This window comes from Monodelphis domestica, chromosome X (assembly GCF_027887165.1).
Source record: "Monodelphis domestica isolate mMonDom1 chromosome X, mMonDom1.pri, whole genome shotgun sequence".
Lineage (NCBI taxonomy): Eukaryota > Metazoa > Chordata > Mammalia > Didelphimorphia > Didelphidae > Monodelphis > Monodelphis domestica.
The window spans coordinates 53,807,229-53,821,862 of NC_077235.1; the positions used below are offsets into that span (position 1 = coordinate 53,807,229).

The 14,634-nt window shown below is 37.6% G+C and overlaps 1 protein-coding gene across 1 annotated transcript in view; it reads left to right on the top strand.

Moving 5' to 3' along the window:
• SMARCA1 (SWI/SNF related, matrix associated, actin dependent regulator of chromatin, subfamily a, member 1) overlaps positions 1 to 14,634 on the top strand; it is a 150,078-nt gene that overhangs the window by 51,763 nt on the left and 83,681 nt on the right. The window contains exons 7-9 of the mRNA XM_007507156.3: positions 1,124 to 1,279; positions 6,518 to 6,649; positions 7,748 to 7,816. Coding sequence (XP_007507218.1) covers positions 1,124 to 1,279; positions 6,518 to 6,649; positions 7,748 to 7,816 — 357 coding nt within the window. The remainder of the gene's footprint in view (positions 1 to 1,123; positions 1,280 to 6,517; positions 6,650 to 7,747; positions 7,817 to 14,634) is intronic.

The following is a 14,634-nucleotide window of genomic DNA, read 5'->3' on the forward strand; positions in this document are numbered from 1 at the left end:
TTAACATTTATTATTGTCATAAGGAAGCATCTTAAGGTTATCTTGATATGTATTTCTTTGATTAGTGGGTACCTTGAGCAGATTTTCATAAGATCAGTATTTTGTATTTGTGTTGTATTTAGTGGTTTGTATCTCTTCCTTTGTAATTTGTCTGTTCATGTCCTTTGACAGCTGTCCCATTGGCGAGTTGGTGTTATTAGTTTTACAGCTGACCAGTAGATTCTGGGCATCAGACCTTTTCCTGATTTTTTTTAAACCCTTACCTTTGGTCTTAGAACCAATTGGTTCTAAGGCAGAAGAGTGGTAAGGGCTGGGCCATGGGGGTGATGTGACTTGCCCAGAGTCGCCCAGCTGGGAAGTGTCTGAGGTCAGATTTGAACCCAGGATCTCCCATTTCTGGGCCTGGCTCTCAATGCACTGAGCCATTCAGCTGCCCCCTCCTGGTATGTAATCAATCTTTTTTTTCTCTTATTTTTAAAGGCTTTTCTTAAAAAAAAACCCCAACCATTTTATATAATCAGATTAATTGATTTTTGTCTTTAATGTTTTTTTTCTGTTTACTTGATAAAACTTTTTGCCCCTCTCTATCGTTGAAACAACTAAGTTTTCCCTTTTTCTTTCCATTTCTAACATTTAAAAATATTTAGGTTATCTGTCTAGTTAGAATTTATTCTGTTGTATAACATGAGACTCCAAACCCATTTCTTTTTGCCATACATCTATTCAGTTTTCCTATAAGCATCCTCTGATGCTTGCTAAGAATATATGAGTTGGTAAGAATTTGACCATGATGATCATGTCATGATATTGTTTTTAAATTTAAAAGATTGTTTAAAATTAAAAAATAACCCCCCTTTACATTTTGTCTTAGAATCAATACTGTATATTGGTTCCAAGGCTTCTGCCTTACAATACTGTGTATTGGCTCCAAGGTAGAAGAGTGGTAAGGGCTAGGCAATGGGGGTTAAGTGACTTGCCCAGGGTCATATTGCTAGGAAGTATCTGAGGACAGATTTGAACCCAGGACTTCCTGTCTCTATGTCTGGCTCTCTATCCTCTGAACCACCTAGCTGCCTTGAAATAATAAAATTCTAATGGAGCAAATTTATTTATTTTGCAACAGGCTGCTTTTATTCGTGATGTAATGATGCCAGGAGAGTGGGATGTTTGTGTTACATCATATGAAATGGTAATTAAAGAAAAGTCTGTGTTCAAAAAGTTTAATTGGAGGTACTTAGTCATTGACGAAGCTCACAGAATCAAGAATGAAAAGTCCAAGGTAAGCTACTGATCTCCATCTTTCTTGAAATTTTTATAAAAACTGTCATCATTGTTTCATCAAGATAGATCATAATAGTGAATGTTTGTCTAAAGATGGGTCAAGTCATGATATTTTTGTTGAAAAATCAAATGTTTTTAGTCTTCATCTTCTATATGGGATGAATGTTTAATGGGGGATTCATTGAATATTTCTTGTGCTTTTAAGTTAATGCCAGAATGATACAACATTTTTATACTTAGTAAAGTACTTTATAATCACAATTTATTTTTATGTTATCATTTATCTTTATTTTTATATATTCCAAATATAATATATAACACTAATATAATGCATATGATTTGTTATAAGTATGTAATAAATTATAATACATATACTTTGAGAGAAACAAATTCTTATATTATCTATGTCCCAAAATCTATTTCACATTCTTTTTTCTCCTCCTTCCCTCCCTCCCACCCCTGTCTCCTTCCCCCAAAAGGCAGGTAATATGGTATAGTTTAGAAATATATAAGCACAATTTAGAAATAATTTTTGCCTTTTACTGGGAGGTTGTGTGTGTTATTTGATTAAAAAATGTTTTCTGACCTGATTGTAAAAATATCATTAGGACTGTGAATCATGAAGAGATGTGTTGACAATCTTGCCATTCATCTCTGGCAACAGTTGGAAGAACTTCTGCTGACCTAGTAGGGTGAGAAGTCTCTTTGGACCACTAGGATACTTTATTGGGCGACAGAAGTAGTGTAGCACCCACCAGAAGCACATGTTAGAGTCATCCTGATCGGCCATAGTCAGACAGGCTGTACATTGGCCCTGACATCATGATGTCATTTTGGTCCTCTTCTGTAAAAATTAAAAGTAATGTCAATAATTAAAATGTTATATTTTTGGAGATTTATTAATGATCATTAGAAATCAAGGAATAAAGAGGATACAAAATAAAGACCATGTGCTCATGGCTGAGTAGTCCATTTAAAATCCCTGCGCTTAGCTTACCACTGCCACCACGCTGACTGCAAGCCCAAGGAAGAGAGCCAAGACGACTGCCCACTCACTAATATCCTCTGTCTATAGGAAGTACATAACAGCAGGAAGTCAGTGGGCTTCCAGGAAATGTAGTTCTTTTTTAAGGTAATAGATTTTCAATTTTATATGCCCCCCCTGAAATCTGTGGAAGACTAGTCTCTCCAATGGATCTTGTAAACATAACGAACTGAAATTGCAATAATTTGAGGATACAAGGAAAAGAGGACAAAACCAATGTTTGTTAGGCACATTGACAAAAAGCCAGTTAGGGGGCAGTCCCCTTCTACATAAGAGTATACATACAAAACAAATGCATTCAACCCCACACAGTTCAATTCACCACATCCCAAAGTTCACTCTGGATCTTCTGGTGCAGTGTGTGGAGGCATCTTCATGGTGCCTTCTCCAAATAGTTTGCTTTCTGGATTTGGAGAGGTAGCATGTTTCTTAATCTAAAATTACTCTCAAAAGAATTCAAAACTTTGCATTTTATAATAATAATAATAATAATAATAATACATTCCCCCCTGGAAAAGGTGTTGAAAAAACCACAGGGATCACTTAGGGATGCGTGGCTGAGTTATGAGGTATATGAATCAATTGGCCAGAGAAATAAAAAACATCAAAAAAATCCAAATAAAAGAGAAAAGATAACTTCTGGATGAAATATAGACTATTAAAGTCTTATGTATAAAAAGTTTATAACAGGTGCTTGAATCAGGGCCCAATTAAAGTAATTTCTTATCCCACAAGTCTATAGGACAAAATGCAGTAATATTTCACTTACCCATTTTCAGCCAAGACTACAGGAATTTGCTATACTATAAGAGAGAAAAGGGACTACATTATAGGAGTAAATGGGAGCTAGAATAATCAATGTCATATATTATATATATATATATATACACACATATATATATATATATATTGACATCAGGGCAAATGTATTTTAAACTTATATTACTGCAAAATCAAAAAATGTTAAAGAAAAATCTTCTTAATACTGTTGACAAGTGCTTCAAATACAAAAGGGAGAGAAAAAAATAGAACTGAAATAGTATATTGCACATGCAAGCAAAAACAATAATAATAGAGTTTTAAAAATCAAAACTATATAGCTTCCAATTATTGACACACTATGTTAGCTAAGGAAAGGTAGAGTACAAAGGTTTCTCACCCCAAAATGTGATCCTTTTCCTTTTCAAACTTGGCCATGATCCACTATTTACAAAGTAACAGTTTTTATAAAGAACAATAGTACAACAGGTAATGCACATTCAAGAAGTATCAAAATCCCCAAAGTTATAAGAGCCCATTTAATGACAATAGCAAACAAACCCACTATGATATTTTACACGAGTCTGCTGTATGACATTTAAAGCTAATGGATACTTGTCACAGGTTTTTCAGGGGGTAATAAATCTTTCAACCTTGGTTGAGATATTTTTAAACAAAATAAAACTTATTTGGGTCTAGAACATTACTAAGAAATCTAGATTGTTCTGGTGGAAATAAATTAAGCTGAAGAGTTACAAATGAGAGATACTCCCTCTTGGGAGCCATCTAGGGGTACCATGCCCTGGGATCAACTTCCCCGTTCCTTTGGTATGAGACTATGTCCCATCCATTCACATTTTTACAAATGCAAGAGGTGGGGATTATAATTGTACTTCACTTCAGCTACTAAAATGGACCTTTTACCTCTTGTTAAAAATAACTCAGAGGTAGGCAAAATGATCAGAGTTGTTGAAAAAAAATTTTAATCATGTTTAAAGATCCCTTAAAATCAATTTGAAATATTTAGCTCATTAAAATTACCAATGGTTGTTAACCATATTGAGGGAGACCATCCATCATCTGCGTAACAATTTACAAAGCCAAAATGGAGGAAAAATCTGTTTTTATATGGGCTCATTCAATAATATTTGTTCCATATAGTTATAGGGGAAAGATAACAGAATATATGAGTAGTTAAAACACAGTAGATTAAATTGATTCAGTGTAACAGAATAGTATTGAATACATTAATATATGAACTTAAAACAACAAAATTAAATCTTAAAGCAGACAGTCAATAAAATACAGAAACTTTCATAAAACAATGTAGCCTGAAAAGGCTTAAAATTTTCACCTCCAGTCTCTTTAAAGTCCCTTTCTCTATCCATCCAGATTCCTTTTGTCAGAATTTTTGATTCTCCCCTACTGAGGGAGAATTCCTCGCTGAACATGGTGAGGGGGAATCCCAAATTGGATGAATCTTAGAGACTGGGCAGGCCCCAATGGCAAAGGATTGTAGGGAGATGAGTTTTCTCCCCTGAATATTAGGCAAGATAAGTGAAAGTATTAGTCCACTCCTGAAAAAAAATTGAAATAGGTACTGCATTGCTCTTTCATAGAATGAGCCACGCTTGTAATTTACTTCCTGTTTGGAAGAGTAACTTCTTTCTTCCCTTCCCCCTCAAGGTAAAATGCTAGTTTCTCCATGTAAAATCTAAAACTATATTGCTAATAATAAAATATTATAGTTTAGGAAGTTTATTAAATGATCATTAGAAATAAAGGAATAAAGAAGATACAAAATAAAGACCACGTGCCCATGGCTGATCAGCCAGTTCAAACACTAGCCTTACCACCACCAAGCTCAGGACCAGAAGTCAAGAGGTGGGACCTTCCTGTCCCTACCTAATATCCCCTATCTACAGGAAGTACATTATGACAGGAAGTCAGTGGGCTCCTAGGAAATGTAGTTCTTTTTTTTAGGGTAACAGATTTTCAATTATACACCTAGCCACATGGAGAGGGAGTTAGGAGGCTAATTGTTTCCTAGGGAAAATACACCTCAGTTTTTACCAGCTAGTTTGTGATTCTGAAGACACAGCTGCAGCAACCAGCAGCTCAACAGGTCCAGAGTTGGGACTGGGCTGGGGCTGGAGCTTAGGATGAGGATTCAGGAGTAGGAGCAGGCAGTATCAACTACAGCAATGCCAGAGGCAGCAACGAGGAATTGAGGAACATAGGCTCAAGTAAATGGGCAAGAGAAGAGGCTTGTCTCTTTTTCACCAAGAGTCCCCCAGCTAAAAATAGCCCAGCCAGTATGGAGGGCAAATGGGCAAAAAGTAGGGCAAGGAAAGCAAACAAACATACAAACTGTCAGGAGCAGGGTAGCAGCTCCAAAGAGAGGGTGAGTGGGTGGGTGGGGTGGGTGAAAAGCCTTGGCAGGAGAAACGTGGCTTATAATTTATTTCGGCTATCTTAAAAAATTGAGAGTCTTTTCTCTTCCCTTTGTAGTTGCCAAAAACTTTAAAAATTAAAATTAAACCTGATATAATAAAAATGTTAAATTTTTGGAGATTTATTAATGATCATTAGAAATCAAGGAATAAAGAGGAAACAAAATAAAGACCACGTACCCATGGCTGATTAGCCCATTTAAAATCCCCACCCTTGCGCTGCAAGCACAAGAGAGCCAAGAGGACCGCCCACTTGCTAATATCCTCTGTCTATAGGAAGTATGTAATGACAGGAAGTCAGTGGGCTCCCAGGAAATGTAGTTCTGTTTTAGGGTAACAGATTTTCAATTATACACTTCAAGTACAGAGGCCAATAGCAACAATTGAATATGGTGCCCCTCAAGAAGGAGCATGATGGTGGTTTGCTTGTTGGTTTCAGAATAGGGTAGACAAAGGATTACAAAACGTTTTATTGATGTGGCCATTATCATTAGCAGTTAGTTCAAAGCCGGGTAGGAAGTTTTCCTTGGGATGCAAAACTTCTGTTGCCTTTTGATGACTAAGTTTCATGTTTCCTCTAGGTCTTAGAAATTTGATATAGAGTTTCATGAAATTGGGCTTGGTTACTGGTCCCTAAACATAGTGCTCAGTAGAGGTGATCAGTTATGTGGGGGAACAAGGTCGGGGGACCTCTGTGAGGTGAAGCTGCTGAGCCTGGCCTATAGGGAGATAGTTGAGTCTGATCTCTGTGGCCTGGAATGGAAAAACCTGAACTTCCTGAAGATTGTCTGAGGTAAGTGTACCATATGTGGTTCATAAGCACAAAGATGCTTATTTTGTACCTTCCTCAAAGAGGAAGGTTCTATATCAAACTTTTGTTTTTCAGTTTTTTGGTGTTCTGTGTGACTAATGAGTGAAGAGGGCAAGTCTTTGATTGCCTGACTAATGGGAACTATTGATCTACCTGTCATATTTCTAGCTTTCTGAGATCGTTCGTGAGTTCAAGACCACAAACCGCCTGTTACTAACTGGAACGCCATTGCAGAATAATCTGCATGAGCTCTGGGCATTACTCAATTTCTTGCTGCCTGATGTTTTCAATTCTGCAGATGTAAGTTTAAGCTACGTGCTTTTATTTTCTCATGTTCACCATCATCTGTTGACAAATTGGATGATATTATTTAAAAAAGGTTTTGGGACACACTTATTAGAATATAATTTGATTGAAGTTACAGTGCTTTATCTGTATATTGTTTCTGATTAAGAATTTAACCTGTTCTGAGTGATCTTAAAATGGATACACCTGCGAAATTGTCTTCTTTATCTTAGGGTTTCATGACTAGCCAGACCATAACTTGCGCATGTCATGTTACCTCTCTTCCTTACGTGATATTGCCTAAAGCAGGCCCAGGTCTCTCTTTCTTAGGTGCCTACTTTCCTAGGCTTGCCAATTAAACATTTAATACTCAAAACACCGTCAAGGTGCTATGGTAAAGCAGTCTAACGTACTATATATTTTGTCTTGAAAGTGATGTCACATATCCATTTTTGGAGCCATTAGGATCTGGGTGCTGAAGGGCTCGTGGTAGATTATAGTAACATTTCTCCACATTTTTGATATAAGCACAGATTGCTGCTGTATCTGTCCAAACTGTTTGAAGATTCAAAACTCAGCTGCCCATTGGCTCCTACTTTAACACTCACTCAATCCTTGTTTGTCCACTTGTCTTTGTCATAGCTTTGGCTTTTCTGCATCAGTGGTCTGTACCGTAGACTGGATGTTCCTACTATCCATTCATATAATTAATAATTATATTTTATTTAGGATAATTCTCAATTAGGAATTAAATTACACTGTGGAGAATGAAATATTGTTAACTCCCTGACTATTCCAACTGTCCGTGCTCATGCTAGTTCCTGTGCCTGCAGTGTCTTTCCCCTCGTTTCGGTTTGGGTCATCCTACCCATCGTCACGCTTATATACTTCTGCTTCCCGAAACCCTACTTGACTTCTGTCTACCAGCTCAGTTTCCCAACAGCCTAAAAGTCCTTGCTCCTTTTTCTATGTTCCAATAACCTCTTTATACTTCTACTATGACCCTGACTATATTCTCCCTTGCATTTGTAGCTACTGTGAACTGTCTCAATAGATGTTAATTTAATTTTTAGAAAGCTATGAACTTATTGTAGATTTTTTCCCTCTCTATAGGATTTTGATTCCTGGTTTGACACTAAAAATTGTCTTGGCGATCATAAACTTGTGGAAAGACTACATGCAGTAAGTAATAGTTCCCAAGGTAATTCAGTGAATAAAAATGAAATGGATTGAGTCACAGGGTTAGCTCCATCTTGCAGGCAGATACATGGGCAATTCCAAACTTTGGCTACTATGGCTCTTAGCATACCCATCCTGACCAGCCACTTCCTGAAAGTGTCTTTCTGGGGTACAGAGATGTTAGTGACGATAATAGATTGTTGCTTGACAGTGTCTTTAGTAAGAAGATTAAGATTTTTTTCTTCATAGAAATGGAGCAGAATAAACCTTATCATGAGCATAAAATCAGGGTAGTTAGGTAGCACAGTGAATAGAGTATCAGGCCTAGGGTTTGGAGAACCCAGATTCAAATCTGGCCTTAGACACTTCCTAGATGTATGACCTTGGGCAAGTCACTTAATCCTGATTACCTAGCCCTTGCTGCTCTTCTGTCTTAGAACTGATAGTAAAACAGAAGTTAAGAGTTAAAAAAAACATGAGCACAAAATCATACACTTATTCCCTCAGGTCTCTGACCCTGTCCTAGATGTCTACTTAGGACATCTTTTCCAATGGGCATAATGTTCTTGAATACTCCAGCCTATCCTGACCATGCCATCTCCCTTTCTTGATTTATTTTTTCCATTTTGTACTAGAGTGCCTAATTGAGTTCCCTCCATCAGAAGCAATGTTGTACAATGGTTAGAGAGCTGGCCTCAGAGTCAGAAAAACCCAGGTTTAGCATGTGGGGCCTTATAAAAGCTACTTGAAGCTCATGATACTCTGTGGTTCCACATCCACCCCAAAGTACAGTTGACAAGCTCCCATTGATATTTCAGAATCACAGAATGGGAGAGTCAAAAGGAACCTGAGCAGCCATTTAGTCCTACCCTTATACAAAAGGAGTCCCCTCTGTACCATGCCTGATAAGTGGATATCCAGTCTGGTAGAAGACCTACAAGGCAGATGAACCTATATTCTAAGGCTGCATTAGCTCATGTGACATGTATCAGTCTCTATGTATAATGATTTCCTGGTTCTGCTCCTTTCGCTCTGCATCACTTCCTGGAGGTTGTTCCAGTCTCCATGGAATTCCTCCACTTTATTATTCCTTTTAGCACAATAGTATTCCATCACCAACATATACCACAATTTATTCAGCCATTCCCCGATTGAAGGGCATCCCCTCATTTTCCAATTTCTGGCCACCACAAAGAGTGCAGCTATGAATATTCTTGTACAAGTCTTTTTCCTTATTATCTCTTTGGAGTACAAACCCAGCAGAGCAATGGCTGGATTAAAGGGCAGACAGTCTTTTATCTCCCTTTGGGCATAGTTCCAAATTGCCCTCCAGAATGGTTGGATCAATTCACAGCTCCACCAGCAATGAATTAGTGTCCCTACTTTGCCACATCCCCTCCAGCATTCATTACTTTCCATAGCTGTCATGTTAGCCAATCTGCTAGGTGTGAGGTGATACCTCAGAGTTGTTTTGATTTGCATCTCTCTGATTATAAGAGATGTAGAGCACTTTTTCAGGGCACATAATTGTTAATGGGCATCCCAATACTAGATCAACAGTTTTTGTCACTAGTAAGGCTGTAGCAGCTACTCCTCTAAGACATGGTGGTGCTCCTGATGCTACTGGGTCCAGTTGGGCAGAATAATGAGCAATTGGGTGCTGAGAAGGTCCCAAAGTCTGAGTTTAAACACCTGAAGCTACTCCTCTTTGCTCATGTACATACAAAGTAAATGGCTTGTTGTAATCTGGGATGCCTAGAGCAGGGGCAGACAGGATAACCTGTTTTAGATCTGATAGAGCTGACAGGTTTTCTGTTTCTAATTTTAGGGGCTCAGGGACCGAATCCCTTGTTAGTGCTATAAGGGGTTTAGTAATTTCCCCATAGCAAGAAATACATTGCCTACAAAACCCTATTGCTCCTAAAATTGCTCTCAACTGTTTCTTAGTGGTAGGAATGCTTAAATTTTGAATATTTTCAATTTGTTTGGGAGAAATAGAGTGGGAACCTGCAGTCAGGATGAACCCCAAATATTCTATTTTAGGGAGACACCACTGAACTTTCTTCTTCGAGATCTTATGCCCTTTTTTGTGTCGTTCCAAAATAAGGTGTTTGCTATCTTCCTGACATGCTTATGCATCTGTTGAAGCCAAGAGTAGATCATCTATGTATTTGATTAATTTACTGCCTTTAAATGTTTTATTAGCTGTGTCTTGGCTCAAAATTTGTGCAAATCAACTCAGGCTTTCCACGAACCCTTGTGGCAAATGACTCCATTTAAATGGAGAGCCCTTCCAGGTGAAATCAAAGATATGCCTGGAGTTCTCATGTGTGGTTATGTAAAAAAAAGCTGAGCACAAGTCCACTACTGAAAAGTATGTAGCTGTGTTAGGAATAGAAGAAATAATTATATGTATGTTGGAAACTATGGAGTGTCTCTTTATAATGTGGTTGTTCACAGCCCTCAAATCCTGTATGAATCTATAGAAGTGCTTACCATTGGGCCCTAATTATGTTTTTTTCATAGGCAGGATGGGTGAATTGTATTCAGATTTACAAGGGATTATCATTCTCTGGTCAATTAATGAGTTTAATAATGGAATAATACCCTCAATTGCCTCTTTTGAGAGGGTATACTGAGGAATGGAAGGAGGTGGGCTAGATTTAGTTTTTATCTGCACAGGAACAGCCAACTTGAGTAAGCCTACATCAGAAGAAGTTGTGACCCAAAGAGACTCTGGTAAATCTTCAGGTATTACAAAGGTGGGATGCTCTTTCCCCTCCTGACTCTCTGAGAGAAGTACAGGGAGTAATTTTAAAGATTCCTCAGGTACTTCCAATGATAAGGAACCATCTGGGGAGCAATTTATTGTGGCTCTGAGTTTGCATAGAAGGCCCCTCCCCAGCAAATTTAAAGGGGTGTCAGGTATCAAAAGGAAGGAATGTTGTACTTCTAGGGGTCCTACATACACCATTCTAGGGGAAAGCGTTTTAACGCTGGGGTATCCCTGACACTCCCATTACATTCTCTCAGCCAACAGAATAGCAATGTACATCAGGTGTACTCTTTAAAACAGACCTGGAAGCACCAGTGTCCAAAAGACAATCATAATAGGTGTTACCCACCTTTAAGGTAACATGGGGCTCATCAGTAGTGTATAGGGACAATGGGTAGTAGGACATCAGGGTCTGGAAAATCAAGGTTGTATCCTTTGATTCCTGTGCTCCAGCCACCTCTCCACTGCCAAAAAGACCAGAGAGAGGATTTGACACGAAATATGTAAACTGTTTTTACATCACTTTTCTGTGTCTTACATGTACCAATGGTAGCTTAAGCTTGACTTAGGAGAGCCCAGGGGTCTGTCAATTGTTTCTGATTTCTTATTTGCTAGCACATGTCTGTCATAAGTCATCCTCCTAAATACTTAATCCTTAAGTATGGGGGTAGACATGCCTGCTTTTGTTAGACTAAGTAGGGTGAAATAATCTAAAGTTCACATTATTTACAATAGAGTGAAGATATTAAGGAAGAGATAAAAGGGGAGAGAGAAAGCTCTGGCTTCCTCTGAGCCAAGTAGAAATGTTAAGGTCCCCACTAGGGGAAAGGAGTCTCAAGACTATGAGTCTTTCTTGGAGGTTCACATCTCCATAAAGGCAATGAGACTAAGTCAGCCTTTCACTCACTATGGTGACCATCTAAAAGGAAAGCAGTCAGGTCTCCTGCACGAACTCCTCCAGGGGTCCAGTTCCACAGCCAAGTGTCTTCACTCCAAGTCTGAGTATCTGTCTTCCAGTCTCTCCTCAAGTGTCTCTCTTCACTTCAACCCCGAGTGATCTGTCTTCCAGTCCAACTCGAGTGACTGAATGATCTTGATCCTGTGATCATGCCTCTATTTCCTCTATTTAAAGACCTTTTTCTCTTGTGTCACCTCCCCTAAATTTTTACATCTACCAATCACAGGAGCTGCTCCTCTCCAGGACTGCCCACTCAATGTATGAAATGGGTGTTCACACCGTTTTAAATTAGTTATACCTTTTGTGGTTAATTAACACCTTTTTTTTGGTTAGTTCACCTTTTGTAGTTAGTTAACACCTTTTTGTAGTTAAAATGGGTAGATCTACTTAAATACTGAGTTAACACTTTGGGGATTAAAATCTAAAAACAGACAGGGGATTACAATTTAATCTTCACACTAAAGGAAGAGCTAAGTACCTTCATTTTTACAATTAGAAGATAGCCAAATCCAATCTTCACAATAGGCAATTAAAGATAAAATTTCCCCTGCATACTGCTTTTGCTGTATCCCATAGGTTTTAGTATGATGTCTCCTCATTGTCATTCTCTTTAATGAGGTCTGTAATTGTTTCTCTGATTTCTTTTTTGACCTGCCAGTTTTGAAGAATTGGATTATTTAGTTTCCAATTAATTTTAAATTTGCCTTTCCATGGACTCTTATTAAGTATAATTTTTACCACATTATGATATGAAAAAGTGGCATTTATTATTTCTGCTTTTCTACATTTGTTTGGAACATATGCACTAGTACATGGTTGATCTTTGTATATGTATCATGTACTGCTGAGAAGAAGGTATTCCGTATATATTCCATATACAAGATACTACAACTAGTTCAGTCATTTTCCAATTGATGGATATTCCATCCCTTCAGTTCCCAATTCTTTGCCACTACAAAAAAACTGTTATAAACATTTTTGTACCCCCCCCCTTTTTCCTTTGATCTCTTTGGGATACAGACCTAGTAGTTTTTCTTGTTTCCAGACTATTTGTAATATACTACAATGACAACATCACATCTATTTCTTTCTCCTTTGACCTTCACTTAAGTTTTCTCCATTATGCTACTCTTCTCTGGTTCTTGTATTTCCTCACATGAGTATACCTTCTTACTGTGCAGTGTTATACACCCTTCCCTGCTTTTACCTTTCTTATTCATTTTGAATAAAGCATACTCATCCAGAGCCATAGTCCAGGCATATGTTTGAAGTTTCCAAGTTTCAGTGATAATTAAGAGGTCAAATCTGTCTCCTTAGGTTGTTGGAACCTGAACTCTAGTGATTTTTGTATAGACAGTTGAGGCTAGAGATTTTTACTACTTCTTTGTTCCTTTTTTTTTATGAATTTAAGTTTATTTATTTAATTAATTTAGAATATTTTTCCATGGTTACATGAATCATGTTCTTTCCCTTCCCTCCTCTCACCCCACTTCTGTAGCAAATGAGCAATTCCACTGGGTTTTACATGTGTCATTGATCAAGGCCTATTTCCATATTATTGATGTTTGTATAAGGGTGATCATTTAGAATCTACATCCCCAGTCATATCCCCACCGACCCATCTGATCATGCAGTTGTTTTTGTTCTATGTTTCTGCTCCCACAGTTCTTTCTCTGGATGTGGAGAGCTTCTTTCTTATAAGTCCCTCAGAATTGTCCTGGATCATTGCATTGCTGCTAGTAGAGAAGTCCATTACATTTGATTGTGCCACAGTGTATCAGTCTCTGTGTACAATGTTCTCCTGGTTCTGCTCCTTTCACTTTGCATCAATTCCTGGAGGTCATTCCAGTTCCCATGGAATTCCTCCAGTTCATTATTCCTTTGAGCACAATAGTATTCCATCACCATGTACCACAGTTTGTTCAGCAATTCCCCAATTGAAGGGTATCCCTTCAGTTTCCAATTTTTTGCTACCACAAAGAGTCCAGCTATGAATATTCTTGTACAGGTCTTTTTCCTTATTATCTCTTTGGGGTATAAACCCAGAAGTGGTATGGCTGGATTAAAGGGCAGACAGTATTTTAGCACCGTTTGGGCATAATTCCAAATTGTCTTCCAGAATGGTTGGATAAATTGTTTGTACAAAACCTTTTTGATTTAATGTAATCAAAATTATTCATTTTACATTTTATAATATTCTCTATGTCTTGCTTGATCTTAAAATGTTTCCTTTCCCTAGATCTGACAGCTAAACTATTCTATGTTCACCTAATTTACTTATAGTTTCCTTCTTTATATTTAAGTCATTTAACCATTCTGAATTTATCTTGGTGTGAGATGTTGATCCAAATCCAATCTCTCCCATACTGTTTTCCAATTTTCCCAGCAGTTTTTGTCAAATAATGGATCTTTGTCCCCAAAGTTGGGGACATAGACTGTCTTGCTGAGGTCACTTACCCCAAGTCTATTCCAGTGATCCTCCCTTCTGTCTCTTAGCCAATACCATATTGTTTTGATGACTACTGTTTTAGAGTAAAGTTTGATGTCTGGTACTGCTAGATCCCTATCTTTCACATTTTTTTCATTATTTCCCTTGATATTCTTGATCTTTTGTTCTTCCAAATGAATTTTGTTATAATTTTTTCTAATTAAGTAAAAAAGTTTCTTGGTAGTTTGATAGGTATGGCACTGAATAAGGAAATTGGGTAGGATTGTCATTTTTATTATGTTAGCTCATCCTACCCATGAGCAATTAATGTTTTTCCAATTATTTAGATCTAGTTTTTATTGTGTAGAGAGTGTTTCACAGTTGTATTCATATTTTTTGTTTCTTGAATCCTGACTTTTGCGAATTTCTGAGTGTCTTAGCTGCTAGTCTTGAATTTTTATGGATACTCTCTATAGCAGGGGTGTCACATTCAAATAGAAATGGATCCCCTCTAGGGCATATATTCACTTAGAAAACTACAAATGAACATTATCCCTGTTGTATTATATTTCTATTTATTTTGTTCAACTTTTCACAGTTACATTTCCGTTGGATTCCAGTGTGAGTTTGACACCTCTGCTCTATCTTTAAAAAAACCC